The 22632-nt window shown below is 34.1% G+C and overlaps 4 protein-coding genes and 1 non-coding gene across 5 annotated transcripts; 2 read left to right on the top strand and 3 right to left on the bottom strand.

Moving 5' to 3' along the window:
- Positions 1-263: 263 nt before the first annotated feature.
- On the bottom strand, positions 264-4074 carry LOC123898368. Its single transcript, XM_045949309.1, has 5 exons — positions 3949-4074; positions 2148-2546; positions 1371-1915; positions 1201-1267; positions 264-1048 (listed from the first exon to the last, which is right to left on the bottom strand). The coding sequence occupies exons 2-4, from the start codon at positions 2515-2517 to the stop codon at positions 1202-1204; spliced, it is 981 nt and encodes a 326-aa protein (XP_045805265.1). The 5' UTR covers positions 2518-2546; positions 3949-4074; the 3' UTR covers positions 264-1048; position 1201.
- A 7-nt stretch (positions 4075-4081) lies between these two features.
- LOC123898359 (protein OBERON 1-like) lies at positions 4082-7635 on the bottom strand. Its single transcript, XM_045949299.1, has 4 exons — positions 7039-7635; positions 5454-6010; positions 5283-5349; positions 4082-5132 (listed from the first exon to the last, which is right to left on the bottom strand). Exons 1-4 carry the CDS (start codon positions 7391-7393, stop codon positions 4717-4719), a joined length of 1395 nt encoding a protein of 464 aa, XP_045805255.1. The 5' UTR covers positions 7394-7635; the 3' UTR covers positions 4082-4716.
- A 3973-nt stretch (positions 7636-11608) lies between these two features.
- LOC123898947 (late embryogenesis abundant protein D-34-like) lies at positions 11609-12624 on the top strand. Its single transcript, XM_045949995.1, has 2 exons — positions 11609-11930; positions 12037-12624. Exons 1-2 carry the CDS (start codon positions 11616-11618, stop codon positions 12493-12495), a joined length of 774 nt encoding a protein of 257 aa, XP_045805951.1. The 5' UTR covers positions 11609-11615; the 3' UTR covers positions 12496-12624.
- A 2370-nt stretch (positions 12625-14994) lies between these two features.
- On the top strand, positions 14995-19397 carry LOC123899093. The gene is made up of 6 exons (XM_045950153.1): positions 14995-15502; positions 15581-15673; positions 16189-16422; positions 17112-17214; positions 18284-18513; positions 18939-19397. Exons 1-6 carry the CDS (start codon positions 15201-15203, stop codon positions 19156-19158), a joined length of 1182 nt encoding a protein of 393 aa, XP_045806109.1. The 5' UTR covers positions 14995-15200; the 3' UTR covers positions 19159-19397.
- Positions 19398-19994: 597 nt separating this feature from the next.
- On the bottom strand, positions 19995-20190 carry LOC123903320. Its single transcript, XR_006807904.1, has one exon. It is a non-coding gene; the product is annotated as a U2 spliceosomal RNA (small nuclear RNA).
- Between the last annotated feature and the right edge of the window lie 2442 nt (positions 20191-22632).

The raw sequence follows: 22632 nt of genomic DNA, 5'->3' as shown, positions 1-22632 counted from the left end.
GATGCTAGATATGACCCCCGAACCAGATTAAACTGGTGGTGAAAACCGAAAACAATATAGTACTATTGGACATTATATATATTAAGGCATTTGTTAACTTGTTTTTGCAAGTTATTCATATAAAATACCCCAATATAATGTAAATTTATTTTTTTTGATCAATTTGTGCTTATTTTTCCTAATTCCAAGCTTTTGTGTAGGTATTTGTACAATAGATGAATGAATTTTGACCAAGAAAGTTAGAATCAAAGTATTAACTGGCTCGCTAAGCGGAGTCAAAGCGAGGTCAAGCGAGCCAAATCAGGGAGTTTCAAGGTCAAAGCGAATTGTGGCGAGGTGAAAGCATCTGTATCAATAGAGATAAATTAAACTAAGGATTCATTTTTCATGCCAGAAAATTACATCCATCTGGGCCATAATATTATTCAGGCTATTTAGAAACCAAACAAACAAAAAAAGAATTCAGGCTGTTTTTGTAGGATTTAGCTCCTACTTATCTGTGTCTAAGAACAAGTCTTTGGCAGTAAAACTTTTGCCATAGGCAATATATTCAACACCACATATATATGTCTTGGCCAATATATCACCTTAGTATGCAATTTATAACTAATTCACTTTAGTATGAAATTTATAAGCCAAAGTGTTTCTCTAAAATAGTTTTGGATGTGCTGGCAAAAGTGCAAAACCATTTGCAATCTCCTTCATTTCTTGGAATTTAATCATTCCCTGCTTTAGCTCTTCCTTTCGTTTCTCGACAGTTTGAAACAATTCACTTGAACGACATGTGTTCGGCTGACTTGCTAATTGAGACTTCTCTTTGTTCAGTTGCTGCGATAGATTTTGTAAATATTTCACATGTGCCCTAAGCTTTTCTTCTGCCAACTGATATTGCTGCTTCTGCGACTTTCTAATATCCTTAGACCGATCAATATCAGACTCAAGTTTTAATATCTCAGATTGACACCGAAAAGTTTTGTCTCATTTCCAACATTTGAATGGTTTAAAGTGCTTTCATCTTCTATAGCAGCCTTGCCATTATTACAGCAACCTGTTGATAAACAAAATGTTCAATACTTTCCCTATTCTTTTCAACATTTTTACATTAATTAGAGCGGGAGAGGGGTGACTTTTTCACCATCATAAGCACACAATCAATGCTAAAGTAGTAAGTGATTTGACTATTATCAACATAACATGTACCTTAAAAATGAGCTCTAACTTCATCAGCAACATTCAAGATATCTTCAGTATTAGTCCCAGGTTTGAGCTGAAGAAAACCACCAAAATCGTCATACTGCTGCCTTTTGGTATTTAATAGAGGGAAAAAAAAAAGCCATTTTTTCTATCACTTGAAATTAATTTAACAATACCTTAGACATGGCCAATGCAATTCGACTCATAAGCTCCTTTGCAGCCACTTTTTCTGAACCGCGTAAGAGATTAATGCCAAGATTTAACATTTTTTCCCTGACATCATCATCTGAATCAATAGCTTCGCACACCAGTAGAAGCTTATTCACATGAGAAATCAATTCAGTCTTCGCATTACAGCGCCAACAAAAATACTCAGCATCCAAATCAAAAACTCCCCCCAATGCGCCAGCCTTGTAAGTTCGAAATGCACATTCTAGATGACAGAGATGCCCACAAATATTATCGCCATGTTTTTCTTCACACAGGATAAAGCTATAGCCACCATGAGCTGAATCAATGACTTTCTTACAAAGAATGCAGCAACATTCGCGACAAAACTTAGACTCAGCACAACAGAATTCACACGGCATGACAGGTGGACATTCTCTTTCCAAAATCAAGCTGCTGCAATTCTTATTCCCAGCTTTGCATCCACCAATGTCAGAGGGGATTACGGTTTCTTTCCGTGCTTCAAATCCCATCCATAGAAACAAATCATCAGCTGCAATATAGAACAAACTTACATGTTATATGGCACTATAATCATCTAAAGGTACAACAAGTATATATATTCAAGATAATTACACATGAACGAAAGGTAGACTGACAAAAACATAATACAAATTATACAATCAGATGACACGTTTGATTTTCATAATCGGCAGATCAAATCAACATAATCAAGAAAAACAATAAAATAAAGATGTGTTAAAAGACCAGAGCAAAGAAAAAACCTGGAAGACCAGAAGGAATTGTCCAACTGAATGAAGAAAAGAATTCAGGAATATTAATATGAGGGAATTTTTCTTTAATGTAGCGTTCAACCGCTAGCTTGCTAGTGAATCCGCCCCGGTAAGAGGTCCGATTTGCAGGGGCGGAAAGATGACAAGGAAGATACAAATAACGGTCGCGATAGTTACCATTATTTGAAATCCTCTTACCAGCTTTCCACCGCCATATGTCACCGGGATTTGGAAAATTTTCTGGCGCATAAGGTAAGCCTTCGCCGGATTGTCCCGCCAAAACCGGTGGAAGATTGTTGAAGATGTTGTTGCCTTCACCATTGGTGACATTGTGATTATGAGAGTTTCCTTTGTAGTCCATGAATTTTATGGTGGTGACTGTGAGCGCAGCTGGTTCAATTCGGACAGAGGTCAGAGACGAGTAATTTATCAACCTATGTTTAATATATAGCATCTCAAAAAATAAAACCCTATATTTTCGGGAGTTAAAACACTTTTTCAACCTTTGATGACTTTGTAAGCTAAGAAGAGATTATCAATTAATCTTTGGTAAGGAGAAAAGAGATTGTAAGAGTGCATGTCCACAAAAATGAAAACTAAATGGAGAGATCAATCTAGGAGTAACAATTCTCAAAATATAAAAACAAAGAAATTAAATTAGCAGGATAACGATCATAATTGCATAAAAAAAAAGAAGGTAACGATCATAAATTTTTAAACCGGACTCGTGATCACACCATATATTCACAAGAGCATCCGCACAAAAATTTGAGAACCTATTGCTCAAAAAGATATAAACACTCAGTTAGGCCTTTGATCAAAACAAATATATAAACTTTGAGAATCTTAATGGATTTTCAACGATTTAATTTCAAAATATATAAACTTTGTACCAAGTTCTTCAATCATCACTACTTGTAATGGAAAGTTGATTATGACGCATCTTTTAAAACAGATTACGACGCATCTTAAATACAATTGAAGATGCATGAGAGTCGATGATTATCACACAATTTAATTTTCTATACTTTCACCAAATCTTAAGAATCTTCTTCTGTATATGACACTGTGACTGAATGCCGCTGAACCTTGAGGTAGGTGAAGATGAGAAGAATATTAATCGATTAACAAAACTTAATCTAAAAATGGTACCCGATTGTGTTTTTGGACTTGGATGAGTCCAGTTTTGTTTTTAAGAAAATGTCTGGATTTTTAAAACTGGATTAATTTGGTTAATGAGCCATTTAACGATACCCAATTTTTTGATCCTGTTATGCTAAAAAAAGACCTTAGACAACGCTTTTATAAGTCTTACACAACACACCTAAATCTAGCAAACAACACATTCACCCTTCGCTAGTGAGCAGTTCTTACCAGCACAGACAATAGAATGAGCCCTATTTGCTATGTAAATGTGAAAGTGGTACTGATCTCATCAAAACAAAAACTCCCGCAACATCTCTAATGGGACTTATTTTGACTAACCAAACATTTCTTATTGCATCTAATGCTTTTTTGTATAATGTTGGAGGTTCACCAAAACAACCTGAATTCAGTAGCAACCATTGACAATGTGGTCAAAGTCTGGCTCTCTGTATGCTAAGCCATTGACAAGTCTCTTGTACAAAAAAATTGGTATAATAGACATGATAGAATAAACATCTTGGGTGGAAAGGAAATTATCTATAAATAAGTAGCAACCAATTTTCAGCAGTGGCAATAGGTTGAGCACCGCCTAATAGTTTATAATTATGAACAACTGAACAAGGGCAACTATTTGGATTGCATTTACCTTTAAATAAGGATGACAAAACGTTTCCTGCAGCAAATTCATTGCACGTGTGTACAACTGGATAGATAATTTGTTGCTCAGTTCCAAACCAAAATGCACAGGTTAAAACAAGTCCAAGGCCCTGAATTCATCGTAAGAAAAGAAGTAATCACACTTGTGGTGGTATGTATATCTCAAATCTGTTTAAAATTGTCATTCTCAGGGAAAACATGCAAATGGATATCTCAAAAAATTTGAAGCATACAATTGATAGCAAAAACATCCATAATCATCACAAGGAAGGAACCTTAAAAACGGGGTTGACATCACAGGAACTACAAACATATTTGATATTTGGATGTCTATCCTGAGAGGGGGGTGTGCCAACAATGTCAAAGAAATGGAGCTGTAGCCCAAGCCCACGTAGTATTGAAGGCAATCAAAGGCAACGACACCCAATTTGGCACACATGAGGAACATGACAAGTCCTAATGTACCAGAGGTGTCAAAATCAGCTTGTATAAAATACACGAATTTGCAACGACCTTTCCAACGAACTAGCCACTGACGAACACTTTGACCAGCTTCAGAAACTTCTCTGGATGCTAAGATCTCTTCAGGTTCCTCCACACTCTATATCCAACTCGAATCCTGCTGGTAGTCGAGGTTCTGCATTCTGCTGCATAATCACCAATAGCCTTCTTAAGTTGGGAGATGTGAAACACGGGATTCATAATCACAAATAACCCTTGTCTGTAATCTCTATAACCTGTCACTTCAGTATGCAATTTATAGACCAAAGTGTTTCTCTAAAATAGTTTTGGGTGTGCCGCCAAAACCATTTACTACCTTCTTCATTTCTTCGAATTTAATCATTGCCTGCCTTAGCTGTTCCTCTCGTTTCTCGACAGTTTGAAACAAGACACTTGAATGAGATGTGTTCGGTTGACATGCTAATTCAGACTTCTCTTTGTTCAGTTGCTGAAGAAGATTTTGTAAATATTTTGTATGTGCCCTAAGGTTTTCTTCTGCTAACTTATATTCATGCTTCTGTGACTTTCTAAGAGCCTCCAGACCCTGATCAATGTCAGCCTCAATTTTTAACACCTCGGATCGATACCGAAAATAATTTGTCCCATTTACAACATTTGAAGGGTTTAAAGGGCTTTCATCTTCTGTAGCAGCCTCGCCATTATTAGAGGAACCTGTTGATAAACAAAATGTTCAATACTTGCCGTATTCTTTTCAACATTTTTACATTAGAGCGGGAGAGGGGGGGAGTTTTACTTACACCTTCATAAGAACACAATCGTTGCTATAGTAAGTGATTTGACTATTATTAACATAATATTTACCTGAAGAATGAGCTGTAACTTTGTCACCAACATTCAAGATATCTTCAATATTAGTCCCACATTTAAGCTGAAGAAAACGACAAATTCGTCATACTGCTGCCTTTTAAGATTTAATAGAGGAAATATAAGAAAATCCATTTTTTCTATCACTTGAAATTAATTTAACAATACCTTTGACACGGCCAATGCAATTCGACTCATAAGCTCCTTTGCTGCGGCTTTCTCTGAACCATGTAAGAGATTAATGCCAAGATTTAAAAAAGTTTCCTTCACATCATCTGAATCAATAGATTCGCATGTCAGCAGAAGCTTATAAACATGGGGAATCAGTTCGGTCCTCCCATTACAGCGCCGGCAAAAATACTCAGCATCCAATCCTATCATTCCCCCCAAGGTGCCAGCCATGTAAGCTCGAAAAGCACATTCCAGATGAGCGACATGCCCACAAATAGTATCATCATGTTTTACTTTGCACATGATATAGCTACAGCCGCCATGAGTTGAATCAACGGCTTTGTAACAGAGAATGCAGCAACATTCACGGCAAAATTTAGGCTCAGCACAGCAGAAATCACACGGCATGACAGGTGGAGATTCTTTTTCCAAAATCAAGCTGCTGCACTTATGATTCCCAGCTTTGCATCCATCGATGTCACAGGGGACATTGGATTCTTCCTGTTCTTCTAATTCAAACTGTTTAAGTTCATCAACTGCAGGATTCATATTGCCTACAATGCAGAACAACCTTGTCTGTTAATGGAACTATAATCATCTATAAGTTCAGAATATCATTACAACAAATAGGATGGCATATACAAAACAAAACAAGAAAGAATTGTGAGCAAGTTGACATGTATCATTTTGTTTAGCAAGCAACTGTGCAATCTATGGCTCATTTTAATTCCATTTTTTCTTCGATAAGTTAATTTTTTTTTAAATGTTCCAGCCCAACAACACAGTGAGAGATACTCTACACACCCTCTATGAAATGTTGCAGAGACTCCGCCCTAGCTGGACTATAACCAATACAAACAATCGGTACAAAAGCAAGCCAAAAGGCCTTGACTCTATGGCCAAACACCGGGCAGTATGAGCTTTACCTAGGAACACCAATACAACACCAAATGATACAAAAGCTACTCCTACACAGCACAAAACCAAGTCTGCCACTTAAAGGTGACACACCTACAATTGCAAAGCACCAATAACGCAACCACAGAAACAATTTGCATCAGCACATCTAGACATAAAATCTCATACAGTAGGATAAACCAGAAGACAGCACAATCAGCCCCAAGGTATACATTAACACACGCAGATGTATACCGATTTCAATAAAATTCCAAAGAGTAGCATACAACTCAATTTCCCTAACCAATGGCCACTACTAACAAACACCTTGATCAAAATTAAGGCTCTGAAACAACTCTGGACAAAGCAAAAAAAAAAACCAACAACAAAAGCAGACCTAAATTTTGAAGGGCACCCCTTGCACAAAACACAACTCAGAAATACATTTTTTTTAGTTCATTGAACAGATTTTTTTCTTCAGAAAAAATAAAACAATACAAATTATACAATTAGTGTGGGTGTTCAATTTTTTTATTTGATTGTATTAAAAAAAAAATCTCCATTGATTTGAAAACTTAGATCTTATACAACAAATGAGAACACATTTTATTTTCAGAATCACAAATTAACAACATCAAGAAATACAAAAAACGAAACAGATTAAGAACAGAGCAAAGAAATTTACCTGGAAGACCAGAAGGAATTCTCCAGCTGAATGAAGCGAAGAAATCCGAAATATTTGCTTTGGGGAACCTTTCCCTTACGTAGCGTTCAACGGCGAGCTTGCTAGCAAATCCGCCGCGGAAAGAGGTCCGATTGGCAGGTGCAGAAAGACGAGGAGGAAGGTATAAATAACGGTCACGAAAATTACCGTTATTTGAGATCCTCTTACCAGCTTTCCACCGCCAAATATCACCGGGATTCGGAAAATTTTCCGGCGCATACGGCAAACCTACACCAGATTCTTCCGGCGGCACCGGCGTAAGATTTGAAAACTGTTTGCTTCCACCGCCATTGTCGGAGTTTCCGTCAGACTCCATGATTGCTAGGGTTTGAAGGTTTTGCAGCGAAACGATGGATGTGAGAATTTGTTTGGTTGATGGATTTGAGATTTTAGTTGTGATATATATAGGAGAGTGTGGAGAAAGAAGATAAAGTTGAAAATGGAGGGAAAGGGAAAGTGAAAAACAATTTGAGATTGAAACAGAGAGAATGAAGAAAGAGTGAGATAGCAACTGTTTAGGACAGAGGTCAGAGATGATCGATCTCCTGTCTCATGTTTATTTGATATTTTTTTCCAATTTTTTTTTTCAAATTTTGATATAAATTTTTTTATAAAAATAATTTATTGATTCATTGAATTTAGTTTTTAGATTTGTTAGATTCAATTAATCTAAAAATTAATTGTTTGCTTATATTTAAAATTAGAGAAATTAAAAAAAATATAAGTAAAAAATTAATTTTCTCCAATTTTAAATATAAGCAAACAATTAATTTTTATATTTATTGAATTTAACGAATCTAAAAACTAAACTCAATGAATTAATAAATTATTTTTTTAAAAAAAATTATATCAAAATTGAAAAAAAAAATGGAAAAAAATATCAAATAAACATGAGACACGAGATCGATCATCTCTGACCTCTGTCCTAAACAGTTGCTATCTCACTCTCTCTTCATTCTCTCTGTTTCAATCTCAAATTGTTTTTCACTTTCCCTTTCCCTCCATTTTCAACTTTATCTTCTTTCTCCACACTCTCCTATATATATCACAACTAAAATCTCAAATCCATCAACCAAACAAATTCTCACATCCATCGTTTCGCTGCAAAACCTTCAAACCCTAGCAATCATGGAGTCTGACGGAAACTCCGACAATGGTGGTGGAAGCAAAAAGTTTTCAAATCTTACGCCGGTGCCGCCGGAAGAATCTGGTGTAGGTTTGCCGTATGCGCCGGAAAATTTTCTGAATCCCGGTGATATTTGGCGGTGGAAAGCTGGTAAGAGGATCTCAAATAACGGTAATTTTCGTGACCGTTATTTATACCTTCCTCCTCGTCTTTCTGCACCTGCCAATCGAACCTCTTTCCGCGGCGGATTTGCTAGCAAGCTCGCCGTGGAACGCTACGTCAGGGAAAGGTTCCTGGAAGCTAATATTTCGGATTTCTTCGCTTCATTCAGCTGGAGAATTCCTTCTGGTCTTCCAGGTAAATTTCTTTGCTCTGTTCTTAATCTGTTTCGTTTTTTGTATTTCTTGATGTTGTTAATTTGTGATTCTGAAAATAAAATGTGTTCTCATTTGTTGTATAAGATCTAAGTTTTCAAATTAATGGAGAATTTTTTTTAATACAATCAAATACAAAAATCCAAATCCAGGTGACATTTGGCGGTCAAAAGTTGGTAAGATGATTTCGAGTTAAGCTAATTTTCGTGGTCGTTATTTATATCTTCATCGTCGTCTTTCTGCTCCTGCTAATCAGACCTCTTTTCGTGGCGGATTTGCTAGTAAGCTTGCCTTTGAACGCTGCGTCAGAGAAAAGTTCCCTAAAGTTGATATTTCTGATTTATTCGCTTCATTCAGCTGGAGAATTTCTTCTGGTCTTCCAGGTATTTGTCCTTTGCTCCGTTCATAGTCTGATTCATTTTTTGTTGTTCTTGATGCCGTTAATTTTGTGTTTTTAATTAAATAGTATTGTTGTCACGTGAGCTTAGCTCAGTTGACATGGACATTGCATTATATATGTAGGAGGTCGGGGTTCGAACCCGGTCATCCCACCTATCCACCTTAAGGGTGGAATTTCTAGTCACTAGACTATTTGACAAAAAATAATTAGGCATGTTTGGTGCGCATGAAAGAATAATGACAGGATATGATATAAAGCAGGATAAAAATAGGATAGGTTATAAGCAGGATAGCAGTTATCCCGAGTTATCCTATCATGCGTTTGGTGCACACAGGATAACAAACATGATAACTATCATATCATGATTTTAATACATATTCTCTCATAATAATATGATAAAATATATAACATACTTAAATGATAAAATTATCCTTGTAAAAAAATTATTATTTTTATAAATTATTTTGTAATACTTTAAATTTTAGTAATCAAATAACTTTATATGATTTTAAATAAACATCTTGAGAAAATAAACAACTTAAATTTTTTATATGAATCATTATCAAATAAATAACTCAATCATATATCTTAGATAAGCTAAATAAATATATGATATATCTCATATGTAATAATAAAACTACCATTGCAAAAGAATTATATTTAATTTGTTATAGAATTTAAATTAATATCACTTTTTTGAAATTTTTTAATAATTATTTTACTTTAAAATATTGTAATTTTAGTAGAATTTTGATTTTTTTAGATTATATAAATTACAAAATTACCCTTACGAGAAAATTGTTTATATATTTAAAAATTAATTATTTTATTTTAAATTTAATATCAAATTATTTTATTATTTAATATTTAATATTTAATATTTAATTATTTAATTATTTTTATATTTTACTAATTTATATTTTATATTTTATTTAAAAAAAATTATCAATATATTATTTTCTTATCATATCCTGCTGGTAACTTAGCTCAAATTCAGGATAAGAATTTTAACTTGAGAAACAGGATATGATAAGTTTCAGGCTTAACTTATCGTATCCTACTGTCGCACCAAACGCTGGATTAAGACAGGATATGATACAATTATCCTATCATGTTTCTTATCCTGCACACCAAAGTATTGTTGGCCTCATATTTCAGTGGGAATGAAGAATTAGCTCTCGCTTAGTTTTTTTTTGTTGTCAAGGCTCTCGCTTAGCTTCTAACCTAGCTTCTAATTTATCAAAGTTGGGTCAAACCATGGTCCGTCGTTGATCAATATTGGAAAATGTTTAAAACTTCAACGATGACAAAAATCGTCTTTTGAAAGTAGGGTATAACATCATGTGAGTATCTAATTAAAAACATTAGGAGCTATAATATTTTAAGTTAGAGTAAAATACTCAAACCACAAAATCCATTCATGCACCTATCAATAGCAAATATATGGACATCTTACTTATATAAACTAAGGTCAAGTTAAGTTGGACTCAATCATCTCGAAAAATTGGATATATTGACATGATAATACAATCACATTATATTCCAATGTAATAAATCAAAAGATTTTAAGAATTCAAAAGCATTCAATCGCAACAAATGATTTTAAAATTTTAGACATAATAACTAGGTTACTTCAATGCCAAAAAGATCTTACACGACATGGATCGCAATATCAGTTCTTAAATAATATAACAATTCAAGTGTAAAAAATAAATAAATCATCACAAAAGGATAAGTCTCGTACCTGGTGGACTATTTAATTTCATATACTTACACCATATCTCGATAATCTTCTTCCATATATACATTGTTGTTGAATATCTACACCGTCTTCGTCAAAGTTTCAAAAGAATGCAGTGATGAATGACAATGAAGTAGGCAGTACGATCTGCCGCCGCCGAACCTTAAGATATGAGAGATTTAGAAGAATATGAAACTCGAAAAACCTAATTTAAATAAAATAGGTACACGATTTTTTGTTATTGGGCTTAAACGAGTTTAGTTTGATTTTTTTTTAAAATGAAATTTCTTTTTACACTCCTTAGGTTTTTTCATACCCGTTGAATTTTTAAAAATACTTTGCTTAAGTTTTAAAACTCTAATAAAATATTTTACATTTTGAGTTATATGACTCGAACGATTGAAACACAATTCACTCACCATGTTACAATTTACTATAGTATAAAATTACATAATTTTTTCACAATTTTAGATCTCAGCCATTAATATAATAGATCAAACGATTCAAATTAAAACAATTCTAAAATTGCTGTAAACAACCTCAGCTATACACCCTTAAAACTACAAACAAACATGTAACACCCCTTGTCATCACTCACACGGATCAAATCAAAATCAAAATAATTCTTTACTCTTCTTGATACTATATTATAAATCTAATTTTGCAAACGAGAGCTATGTGGGTTCCAAACAAACATGCCACGCCCTCTTGCCATCACTCTGTTACTGCCACGTGTAACATTTCACCACGTACTCTTCCTTTTCCACCTCCATTGCCAACTATTAATACTTCTTCACCTAAATGCACTCAGTATCCAAAATCCTCAAAGCTAGATACAATTTTTCAACAAAATTTCCATTTTTCATTCTATCTATCTATTATCTAATCAAAGAAAAAATGAGCCAAGAACAACCAAAACGTCCCCAAGACCCAATCAAATACGGCGACGTTTTACCTGTCTCCGGCGACCTTGCACAGAAGCCCGTTACGCCGGAAGATGCTGCCATGATGCAGAGCGCCGAGAGCCGAATCTTGGGTCATACTCAACCAGGAGGAGTAGCTTCTGTCATGCAATCCGCTGCCACTCGGAATGAACAAGCTGGAATCGTCGGTCACCGAGACGTCACAGATGTCACCGCCGACCGTGGCGTCTCCGTCACTGAAACTCAAGTCCCAGGACGACGCATAATCACTGAATCCGTTGGTGGACAGGTTCTGTATCTGACTCTGTTTTTTTGTTTTTTTCATTTTTTTTTTTATGAATTTTAACCTCGTATTCTGCTAAATTAATATGTTTTTTGATGATTTTAATTTTAAGGTTGTTGGACAATTTGTTGAACCAACTCCGGTTCAGGCTGGGTTAACCGGTGCGGTTCGAGAGAGTGCATTAACCATAGGTGAAGCACTGGAGGCGACAGCCCATACGGTGGGTGACAAACCAGTGGAACAGAGTGATGCTGCTGCTATACAGGCTGCAGAGGTGAGAGCTACTGGGAGCAATGTTATATCTCCGGGAGGGTTGGCTTCAATGGCTCAATCAGCAGCGGCTTATAATGCTGACTGTCCTCGTGAAGAGGAGAAGATTAAGCTGGGAGATGTTCTGTCCGGAGCAACAGCGAAGTTGCCGGCAGATAAGGCGGCGACGAGACAAGATGCTGCAGGGGTGGCTAGTGCAGAGAGGAGGAACAATCCTGATGCTACTGCTATTCCTGGTGGTGTAGCTGCTTCTGTTGCTGCAGCTGCTAGGCTCAATGAAAATGTGACCAATGTAATGTAAAATATGTGATCCTCCTCATGAATGATGTTTGGGTTTTGTGTCTTGTTGTGAAGTGATGGTGTATAATATTATAAGTGGTTTTTGTGTCTTCTCATATGACTTTTCTTAAGTTTAGATATTTTGTTCTGTATGTTGTGTTCTAAACTATTTTGGAGAAACTGGAATGTAAGTTTTCATCTTGTGATGTTCTACCTGAAAGATTGTAGAAGGGATTGTGAATGATATTGAATTGAAGAGAAAGTCTAAAATGAAGACTAAATATGTGAATCATGCCCACCCCTAGGAAGGAGAACTTGACCAAAAAAAAAAGAATTATGGGAAGGAGATGAACAAAGTGAAATTAGTGAAACTGATGTTAATTTTTAGTTGATTTTTTGTTTGTTTGGTTATATTAACAAATGATGTAAATAACACGAAGACCAAAGTAAGTCCCCGAACTCAAGAAATAATTTCAGCCGTCGATTTCTACACAAAATTGTACACGAAGAGTGGATTCAATCGCAATCGTTGATTTCTGCATGAAATAGTACACGAAATTAGGAAAACGATATCGAGGAAGATGAACAAAAACAGTAGAAAAACTCGAACTTGCAATTTGAAGAAGATGAACAAAATATTTTTCTTATCCTAACTTTCTATTTCTATTTGATAATTTATTGTGTTTTTTTTAAAAATCTAATGTATTAACTTTCTATTTTTTATTTTTATAGACTTTTTAAAGTGTTGTAGTGGAGAGTTGAAGGGAGTGTTGAAACCTTGAAAGTGAGGTGGATTGTTTGAGGTTGAAAAGATTCAACATCTTGAATGAAGAAGGAGTGGGGACCAATGTAATAGTTGGCAAAATCTTATTGGTTGATATGATTTTTAGATTTTTATTTCATTTTAATTATTTGGGGTCAATTATTTTATAGTAAATTTATTTTTTCACCAAAATTCATAATTTTTTTTTAGTCTACAAATAGAGACTTGGTTCATTTGATTTAGACTCAGAAAAAAAATGACATTTTCCTTCTAATTTTTCTATTTAGACTCTTGTTTGTACTTCTAAACATCTTTTTTTAGTGACATTGATTTCAACAATAACTCTCTTAACACCTAAAATTCTTGTAATTACCCATTTAAATTTTGGAAAATGCTAAACAGTGCCCTCGGGGCACTAGTTAAGGATACAAATATAGAAGTTTTATCTCGTAAATTGTGCATTTAATGTTTTAATGATGTGAAAAGTTATTCTCTCTCATTATTAACTTTATCATTTGTTTCCTTTTTTAGTATGCTTAACTAGTGCCCCTGGGGCACTGTTTAGCATGACCCTTAAATTTTTGTAATTTTATTTCTTTTAATAATGACTATCTCTATATCTCGTCTTTATTACTTGCATGAAAAAAATTAATTAAGCATATACAATTAAAAAATAAAGTCAGATAAATTATTAAATTAGAAAAAGTTATTTAACTCTTAATTATTTTAATTTAATTTAAATCGATAATTGTTATTAACATATACTCCCTCCGGACATAAATATAAGCAAAAAAAATTGTTTATGCGGTGTTTAAGAAATTTAGTTAAGTGTAGTTAATTTTCTTGATTTAATGTAAAACATGAGTTAAGTTTACTATATTACCCATTTTGAAAAGTGTATAAGTGAAATAAATGCCTAAAATAAAATAGAATTAAATAATAATATATTAGGAATAGTAGTATTAATTAGTTTAAAAACAGTTAACTTTTGCTTATAATAGTGACCAAAATTTTACGTGTTTTTTTGCTTATATTTGTGTCCGGAGGGAGTATAATCACAAACAAAAACATAAAAGAAAAATAAGAATATGAAATAAAAATGGTGGGTAGGGTGTTGAATTTTATTAAACAAAACCATTGTAACGAGTAAAAGTTAAATATATGTTGAATCATTAGATGAAAGAGAGAAGATGATGTGGAGTATAAAAAGTGAAAAAAAAAAAATGGTAAAAAATATCACCATTGTACAGAGTTGAGATCCTCTCCATTTCCCATTGTACATAGTCTAATAAGGAACTCCTTCTTAAACCAAAGAAATCTAAGCGGTTTTCCTTTAAAAATTAACTACACTTTTATATAAGTTAAGTTAAGTTAAGGGACTAATTTTTTGTTTTTTTTGTTTTTGTTTTAAGGGACTAAAACTAAATACCCCCTCCGTCCCATATTATAAGAAAAAAAAAACCACTTTTTCATGTCCCAAATTATAAGAAAAAAAAACTAACTTTTATCATTTTAAAGATAAACTTTTACTTAATTTACTCTCTCTCTTCTTTTCCCCGTAATCAATAATCAATAAAAACTGTTTTTACATCTTCCCATGAAACTTATTTCAACAAACACACAAAAAGTCAACCTTGAAATTATCATATTTTACTTTTCTTAATAAGTGTGAAAATATTTTTTTTTGCCTATATGAGACGGAGCAGTACTTAATTTAGCCTAAAAATAAATTAATTACAGTTTAGCAGTAGTATAAATAAAATAGAATTTGTCCCTTGGATTTCTTCCATAGTTGAATTGAATACTCTTCTTTCTGCTCCTCTCATTTACATCACTGACACACACACACACACACTCTCTGAATCTCGTTCGTATATCGCCGCCGTGCCTCACCGCACTCTCTGAAATTCACTCCTTCGTTGCACAATGAGCAACGGTAAAGGCTACTCATAATATACAATCCAATGGCATTTAACAACAGAATCTCAAAAGGGAAACCAAAACCACTAAGATCCAGAATTATACTCTTAACCGCAACACTAGGTGTAATAGCGTTTCTATTCTTACTCACTTCATTTCTATTCACAAATGGTTCTTCAAAACCCCAATTCAACACTCACTTTTACAATCACAACAACAACGAGAAATACTTGTATTGGGGTACACGAATTGATTGCCCTGGAAAACATTGTGGATCTTGTGAGGGTTTAGGTCACCAAGAATCCAGTCTTAGGTGTGCTCTCGAAGAAGCCATCTATCTTCGTAGGTATAATCATAATGCCTTTTAAATTTATTTATTTTTTCTCTTATTTTCATTTTGTTCATAAGGTTTTTGTAATTGCAGAACTTTTGTTATGCCATCAAGGATGTGTATTAATCCTATACATAATAAGAAAGGGATCCTTCATCGTTCAAATAATTCTACTTCCGAGGATCAGTAAGTTTCTTTCTTTTATGTTTTTGAGTTTAATGGACTTACATTGTTAGTGTAAAACAGTTTTACACTGACAAAAGACCACCTTTTTGAACTACCCGTAATGTGGCAGACTAGTAAATTTTCATTGAATGTTAGTGTACACTAGTGGGTAAAAAAAAAAAACTGAAAGAAATAAGGATATGAACCGTCAGTGTTAACTAGTTTAGTAAAGTATGCGGTAGTTATTTTTAAAATACAGTTACAAAACAGGCTTACTTGGTAAGAGGATGGGTTCTAATTAGATGACATTCTAAAATTATTATTTTTCTACTATGAAAGTAAGTGTGATGATAATTTAGTATAAGTTTTATAATATACTTGGAAGCTACTACTTTTTATCACTTCTGCTATTCAAACCAATATTTGAAGGCAAAACCTTTAACCTACATTTTATCACTTATAGTAAAAAACCAATTTTAACAGTTTCCACTGTGCAACAAAACACACATTTAGCCGGCTTTGTTTACCCATTACAGGTGGGCGGCAAGTTCTTGTGCCATGGGCTCTTTATATGATGCAGAACTCATGTCGGGGACTGTCCCTGTAATTTTTGACGATTCAAAAGAGTGGTATAGGGTTCTATCGACCAGCATGAAGCTTGGAGCCAGAGGAGTTGCTCACGTGGCAGGAGTTAGTCGTGTTGAGCTTAAAGAAAACAATCGGTACTCTGATATTTTGCTCATAAACAGAACTGCTAGCCCTCTTTCTTGGTAGGTTATTTTTTCCTCTCTTTTTTTCCAAAATATTTCATTCAAGTATGATTAGATGCACCTTTTTAATTTGATTATAGTGAAAATTAAGGCTGATGATGTCTAGAATATAGTGGGGGTATATTGTTATTGAGGTGTTGTAAATCGTGGGTTGCAAATTTTCTATGTGCAATTGGTGATACTTGAGAAGCTGTAAATATGATCACATCCTTGCCATTACAAGGAAATTTTTTATGGTATTGAATTTTCACTAAATCTGTTACCATGAACTTCGTGAAGCTTTTTGACATTTTTCCTACGTACTAATGTGTTTTTAACTTCAGTCCACGTTGAAACATGTATTAACTATCAAGTTAACCTAAATTTTTCTCAATAAAAGAATTCAATTTGAACTTGCAGAATTTCAGAAGCTGGGTTGTGATAAGGAGAGATTTGTATAAGCTATTAATTTTAAAACTAATGGACATGTCATGACTAATGTCTAATTATTAGTTCCACATATGCCTGATGTACTTGACTTTGATGTTTTATTTCTATTATAACTCACAACCAAGTTGAGGTGTGAGTTATGCCTTACAAACTGCCATTGTTGTGCTACTATAAATATGATTGCTCATAAAATAATAAATTGTTATATGCTACAAGCAGAAATTCTTCTGAATTTCGAGGTGCTAATGATGGCATTCCAGGTTTATGGAATGCAAGGATCGAAACAACCGTAGTTCTATAATGTTACCATATTCGTTTCTGCCCTCAATGGCTGCGAAAAAACTAAGAGACGCCGCCGAAAAGGTCCGCTTCATTCATAAATCTCTTTAAGTTCTTGACATTCACATGTAGAATCAATATAATTTTATATTGGATTTTAAATATATTTCTCATATCATGGAATTGTTATAAGGTTAGCATTTTTTGCTCTTCTAGTTCTATATTGGATTTGGAATAGTATATCAACAAGAACCTAAATGAGTTATTTCAATGGGAAACGTTGGGCAAGGCTGCCAACTAGGGGATTTGTTAAGCCTAACCTTCAAACATGCATCTTTTTGCAAGCTAGCTTGTTGCATGTCAGCAATTGGTCATGGACTTGACTACTTAACTTTTCTTATGTACTTTTTATTCCAAAATTGCAATAGAATTTTATTAATTGAGGCTGTGCTTTTAAGTCCGTCTACCTATGTTTTATGAACCTCTTAATGCATGGATCATAGATGGACGGAGTGATTTTATAGAATTTTGGGGCTGTGGTCAAAGGGCCGCCACTCTCACCCCTTTGCCCCCTTCCCCTGTTTTTTTCCAGGCTCGGATGGGTAATGGAAAGAATCAAGGCAAGTAAGAAGAACTAGGTGAAAAAAGCAAGAGATCAAGGGGTGTAACGGGTCGGTTTTGTTTTTTTTGAGAGAAAAATTATCCGAACCAATTTAAAATAGTCAGTTTGGTTTTTACAACATTCATTTACTCATGAAATCCAGTCCAAGCCAAACTGATGATCAACGGGATTATTAAAAATCACTAAACCTATTGTATAAAATCTTTAAAAAATGTAAGGCTCTTGAATTCCTCAATTTCCTTTCAGTGATCTTGCAATAGAGTCATTCTCAATTTCCTTATAGGATTTTATGGTGGTCCTGTAAGCTTGAATTGGTAGTTGAGGTAGAATCAATTACCAAAAGGGTAAAAACTTGGAAAATAATTGAAGAAACTTATCTTTTTATCCAATAGATGACTCTGCTCTAATTATTCTGCACATTTCAGAACTTCAAATTCTTATTGTAATATGCTTGACATGTTAAAACTGTGCCATTACAGTTGAACAGTCTCTCTTTGTGACACTAATTTTTTATGAAACACATGCTCACAGATTAAAGCACTTCTTGGTGATTATGACGCCATCCATGTTCGTCGTGGGGATAAAATAAAAACCAGGAAGGACAGATTTGGTGTGGCGAGGACCCTGCATCCACACCTTGATAGGGATACCCGCCCTGAGTTTATTCTTTGTAGAATAGCAAAGTGGGTCGCACCTGGAAGAACCCTGTTTATTGCTTCAAATGAAAGGACTCCAGGGTTTTTTTCACCGCTTTCTGTCAGGTAACTGGTATCATGTTCGCATTGATGGGCAGTAGGGGGTTCCTAGTAGAAATATACACAATGATTTTCTTTAAAAGCACGAAGCATGTTCAGTAGTTTGGCAGTAACTGAAACATTTGTGTAGTATGCTAATATTTCATTTCACTGTATCCTTGCCGAACCAACGCATTCCATTTTTAAGTTACAGTCTTATTCCCTCTGTTCGTTTTGTTTTATCATGTTCTTTATCCATTTCGTGTTGGATTATTTATGATTTACTATTTTAGATTTTGCGGCTGATGATCACTTGATCATATCTAACCATAATCTTAATCTTATTGGAAATTATGTAATTGTGACACTGGTATGCTTTTTTTAGTTTCTGAAAGAAACTTTCGGCTGGCATCAAATGCTGACTTTATTCTCTTGCTGATTCAAATTTGCAGGTATAGATTGGCATATTCATCAAACTATAGCCATATGTTGGATCCAGTGATTGAGAATAACTACCAATTATTCATGATCGAGAGGCTTATAATGATGGGTGCTAAAACATTCATTAGAACGTTCAAGGAAGATGAGACAGATCTTAGCCTTTGCGATGACCCAAAAAAGAATACTAAAAAATGGCAGATACCTGTCTACACTGCAGATGAAACTTGCTGAGACGTGAGGCATACGCACGTCTGGTATTAGTATGCATTAGGAAGAAATTATTGTTGAGGGAAAAAATGAGAACACGATTAATTTGTGTTGTAAATTGTGGTGTTAGCTACAGTCAATTTAATTAATTCATTACATGTGATGTTAGCACTTGTCTCACTGTAAAACTGAAGTGAAGTGACCACTAAATTTTATACGTCGCCCACTAGTTAGTTTTTGTATGTACGGTCTCTTGTTCCAAACACTGGCTTTATACATGCACTCTTTCATCCTGCATTTACGATTGTTTAGAATCCACCTTTTACAGTGAAAGCTATAGTATTTTGAAACACATGGAAATAATCAGAATGTAAATGGACTAAAACTGTATTCAAGTCAATTTATAGTTTTTTAAGGGTCTAAAACATTTGTAATTGAATATACATAGTTTATAATGGATTAATTATATGCTCGACCAAACACTTATTTCACTACTAATTTGAAAGGGCCATCATATCATTGTTGAATGGGTTTTGATCATACTTACCTTAAAATATTGATCATTACAATCAAGTGATACATACATTTTCATTTGCTGGCAATCTGACCCTTAAAGGGTCCTTAATTACACTAATCTTAAATATTTACCTAGGCAAAAAATTGAAGCATTATTAGTTTGCAATAAAACTATTTACCTAGGCAAAAAATGAAGCATTATTAGTTTGCAATAAGACTTTTAAGGACAGAAAGTGAATAGAGGAAGAGAGTGGAATGATTCTGGTCTTTCTGTAGTTTGGATAGGACCAAGGGAAAAGCAAGAATACAACCAATGGCAAAAGAAAAAGTTTAAACTTGGATTGGTGGGGTGCGCCTAGCCAATGCAATAGTGCAACGCATTAGCGACACATGAGAAGCCCAATAGCAAGCTATTGTGGTGGCAACTCCCCCTCAAAAAAGTAATTTAATATCGTGTGACCCAATGGGCCACATATCAGATATTAAACTGATAAGAACAGATACTACACTTGATCTTAGCCAAAAGGCCGAGAAAGGTATGAGTTGAAAGACATGCTAGCTGCTACTTTTATATCTCACATCCACTCACCTGCTTTATTGAACAAACGATGTGGGACTATTGTGTAAAAGAAAACTTATGCAGAATCAGTTTCAAGCAGGAATTTTATTTGAACCATCAAGCTTGGATCCTACTTTGCAGTATTCAATTTTCAAATCCCTCTTAGATATATCTTTCATCTTCTGATTCTGTCCCCCTATCATGCATTACAAATGTCTATATCAAGAAAGAAGGAATGCTTCATGAATATTTCTGGAATTATTTCCAAACTTAAAATTTGCAAGACATGAAGGATAAAGACTTAAAACTTGTAATTGCAAGTGTACTTGATGTCAAGTAGTATACTAAAAAAACAAATTGTTATCAAATATGAGGTCATTTAGTTTAATTATGTGTATTTTTGAAAGTGTATGTGTTGTAGAAAATAAAAAGTAAAAGATAAATAGAAATCATATTATCATTGGTGGTCAAATCACAGATTCACAATCATATATATCCAAGGCCATATATGAGTGAGTTAATTATAATTAGAAGCTGTGATGTACAATGATTTTTGGAAACTGACATTCAAATTAAAACAAGGCCACAAAAATGAGAATCATGAACAGAGCCAAACAGCTCAGAAGCGGACCCTGTGCTGAAGAGTTACTATATCATATATAGTAGCTTGTTAAAAGAAGAAAATGGAAAGGACAGAGATTATGATGCATTCACTATTCACATGATGAAAGAAGGACACTCACATTCACATGGGATAGGACAGCTGCAGCCTGCAGGTCACAAAGGGAGAATCACTTCCTAACAAATTTTTAAAGGAGACACAAATTTTGTCGCCCAAAATCCCACTCTGAGGTTATGTTTATGTTTGATATTATGGTGGATATGTTATAATTACTGTGATCGATCGTGGTTTTTTAAAAGTTATACTTTGTGGTGTATGATTGATATCATGGTGGATTACAATTACAATAGATGACAAAATTTTCCATAATCAATAAACCTAACTTAACTAACAATAAATCATATTTTCACAAAGTGAGTTGGATACCACACTTTAACTCAAAATATTAAGGTGTTAGGTTTATGAGTTTTCTCACTTATAAAACGTTAATCCCAGGGAAGGATACATGTGTATCATATTGGGGGCACCTGCCCCCACATAGCTAATTGTATATTTTTTTTGGTACACCTAATTGTTTGTTTAGCAAAGTAATGATAATTTATTTTGATATCTACTAAAAATCAGGTGTTGCCCCCACTAAATTATCAATATTTTAAGAAGTTGATAGAAACAAAATGAAATATAATGTATTTACTTTTGAACTTAGCTTTAATTTTGTGTGTGACAACTAACTAAAAGTATCTTCTCTTTAATAAATCGTGTAAAGAATCAATTATCCAATTGTATAAAAGATGAAATATAGTTGAGTGACTATTTGATATATATGCTAGTGATAATATGTGGTCATAATTTAATCATATATATATATATATATATATATATATTAATGTAATTTTGTATAATTTTTTTTATAGCATATATAATCTTTGACCCCATTAAGAAGAAGTTCTGCATCCGTCCCTAGTTCATCCTTCACTTTTCTAAGTAATGTGTGACTTAACTCACACTTACCACAACAATCTCCTTCTCAAATGTGAGTCCTTCAATTTTTTATGCTTCCCCTCAAACGGAAGCGCTTTCTTTTCATCCATACACTTGTACTTGTACCGCCGTTGTTGTGCTCAACGGGACCCGCCGCCTGACCACTTTTGTCAGAAAGACTTTCGATACTAGGAATCGGTTGAACCCTTCGTCGGACCATCCAAAATCTTAAGGAGTGCCCAACCCTGTGTCAGAAAGAGATTGAGGGCACATTCCGGCCGGCTAAGAAAATAATTGAAATCCGTTTTTGCATAGCTTGCATTCTCTTTATTCGCAAACATCTACCTTTCCTTTTCAACGTGCATTTTTTGCTTTATTTAATGGATCATCGAACTTGATTGAAAGCTAATGCGTTTTCTAACCGAAAGAAAGGGGCTCTTTAAAAAAAAGAGGTTTTGGGTTTAAGTGTTGTGAAGTTATTCTTAAACTCAATGTGAATGATCCTCAGCTGCCCCCTCTTGACCCAACAACTTCGTCTACAAACTAATTTTTTTTTTTAAATGTCATGTACTATATCTTAGTAACATTTTGTTTATATGCGGTATCTTATGTTATTTGGTTTTTGTAGTAAATAAATGGTAACTAATGTTGCATTATTTTCTTCATATATATATGTTGCACTGAAACTCTTGTATGGTCAGAGGATCGGTGCACACACTATTGATTAACATTTGATACGATGGATGGACGCGACCAAACATTTCCATTTCAAAATAGGAACATCATTCAAAAGGAAGCACCCAAAAAGGAAAAGGAAATT

Source organism: Trifolium pratense, linkage group LG1, assembly GCF_020283565.1.
Source record: "Trifolium pratense cultivar HEN17-A07 linkage group LG1, ARS_RC_1.1, whole genome shotgun sequence".
Lineage (NCBI taxonomy): Eukaryota > Viridiplantae > Streptophyta > Magnoliopsida > Fabales > Fabaceae > Trifolium > Trifolium pratense.
The sequence above is the reverse complement of the archived record's forward strand: the minus strand, read 5'-3'. Positions and strand labels throughout refer to the sequence as shown.

Bases quoted from the DNA above. Each gene is read 5' to 3' on its own strand.
- LOC123898947 (XM_045949995.1), top strand. From the start codon at position 11,616: ATGAGCCAAGAACAACCAAAACGTCCCCAAGACCCAATCAAATACGGC. The intron at 11,931-12,036 runs GTTCTGTATCTG...TTTAATTTTAAG, and splicing joins CTGAATCCGTTGGTGGACAG to GTTGTTGGACAATTTGTTGA.
- LOC123899093 (XM_045950153.1), top strand. From the start codon at position 15,201: ATGGCATTTAACAACAGAATCTCAAAAGGGAAACCAAAACCACTAAGA. The intron at 15,503-15,580 runs GTATAATCATAA...TTGTAATTGCAG, and splicing joins GAAGCCATCTATCTTCGTAG to AACTTTTGTTATGCCATCAA. The intron at 16,423-17,111 runs GTAGGTTATTTT...ATGGCATTCCAG, and splicing joins ACTGCTAGCCCTCTTTCTTG to GTTTATGGAATGCAAGGATC.
- LOC123898359 (XM_045949299.1), bottom strand. From the start codon at position 7,393: ATGGAGTCTGACGGAAACTCCGACAATGGCGGTGGAAGCAAACAGTTT. The intron at 6,011-7,038 runs GTAAATTTCTTT...TCTGCATTGTAG, and splicing joins AATTCCTTCTGGTCTTCCAG to GCAATATGAATCCTGCAGTT. The intron at 5,350-5,453 runs GTATTGTTAAAT...CGTTTTCTTCAG, and splicing joins TTGCATTGGCCGTGTCAAAG to CTTAAATGTGGGACTAATAT.
- LOC123898368 (XM_045949309.1), bottom strand. From the start codon at position 2,517: ATGGACTACAAAGGAAACTCTCATAATCACAATGTCACCAATGGTGAA. The intron at 1,916-2,147 runs GTTTTTTCTTTG...TCTATATTGCAG, and splicing joins AATTCCTTCTGGTCTTCCAG to CTGATGATTTGTTTCTATGG. The intron at 1,268-1,370 runs GTATTGTTAAAT...GGTTTTCTTCAG, and splicing joins TTGCATTGGCCATGTCTAAG to CTCAAACCTGGGACTAATAC.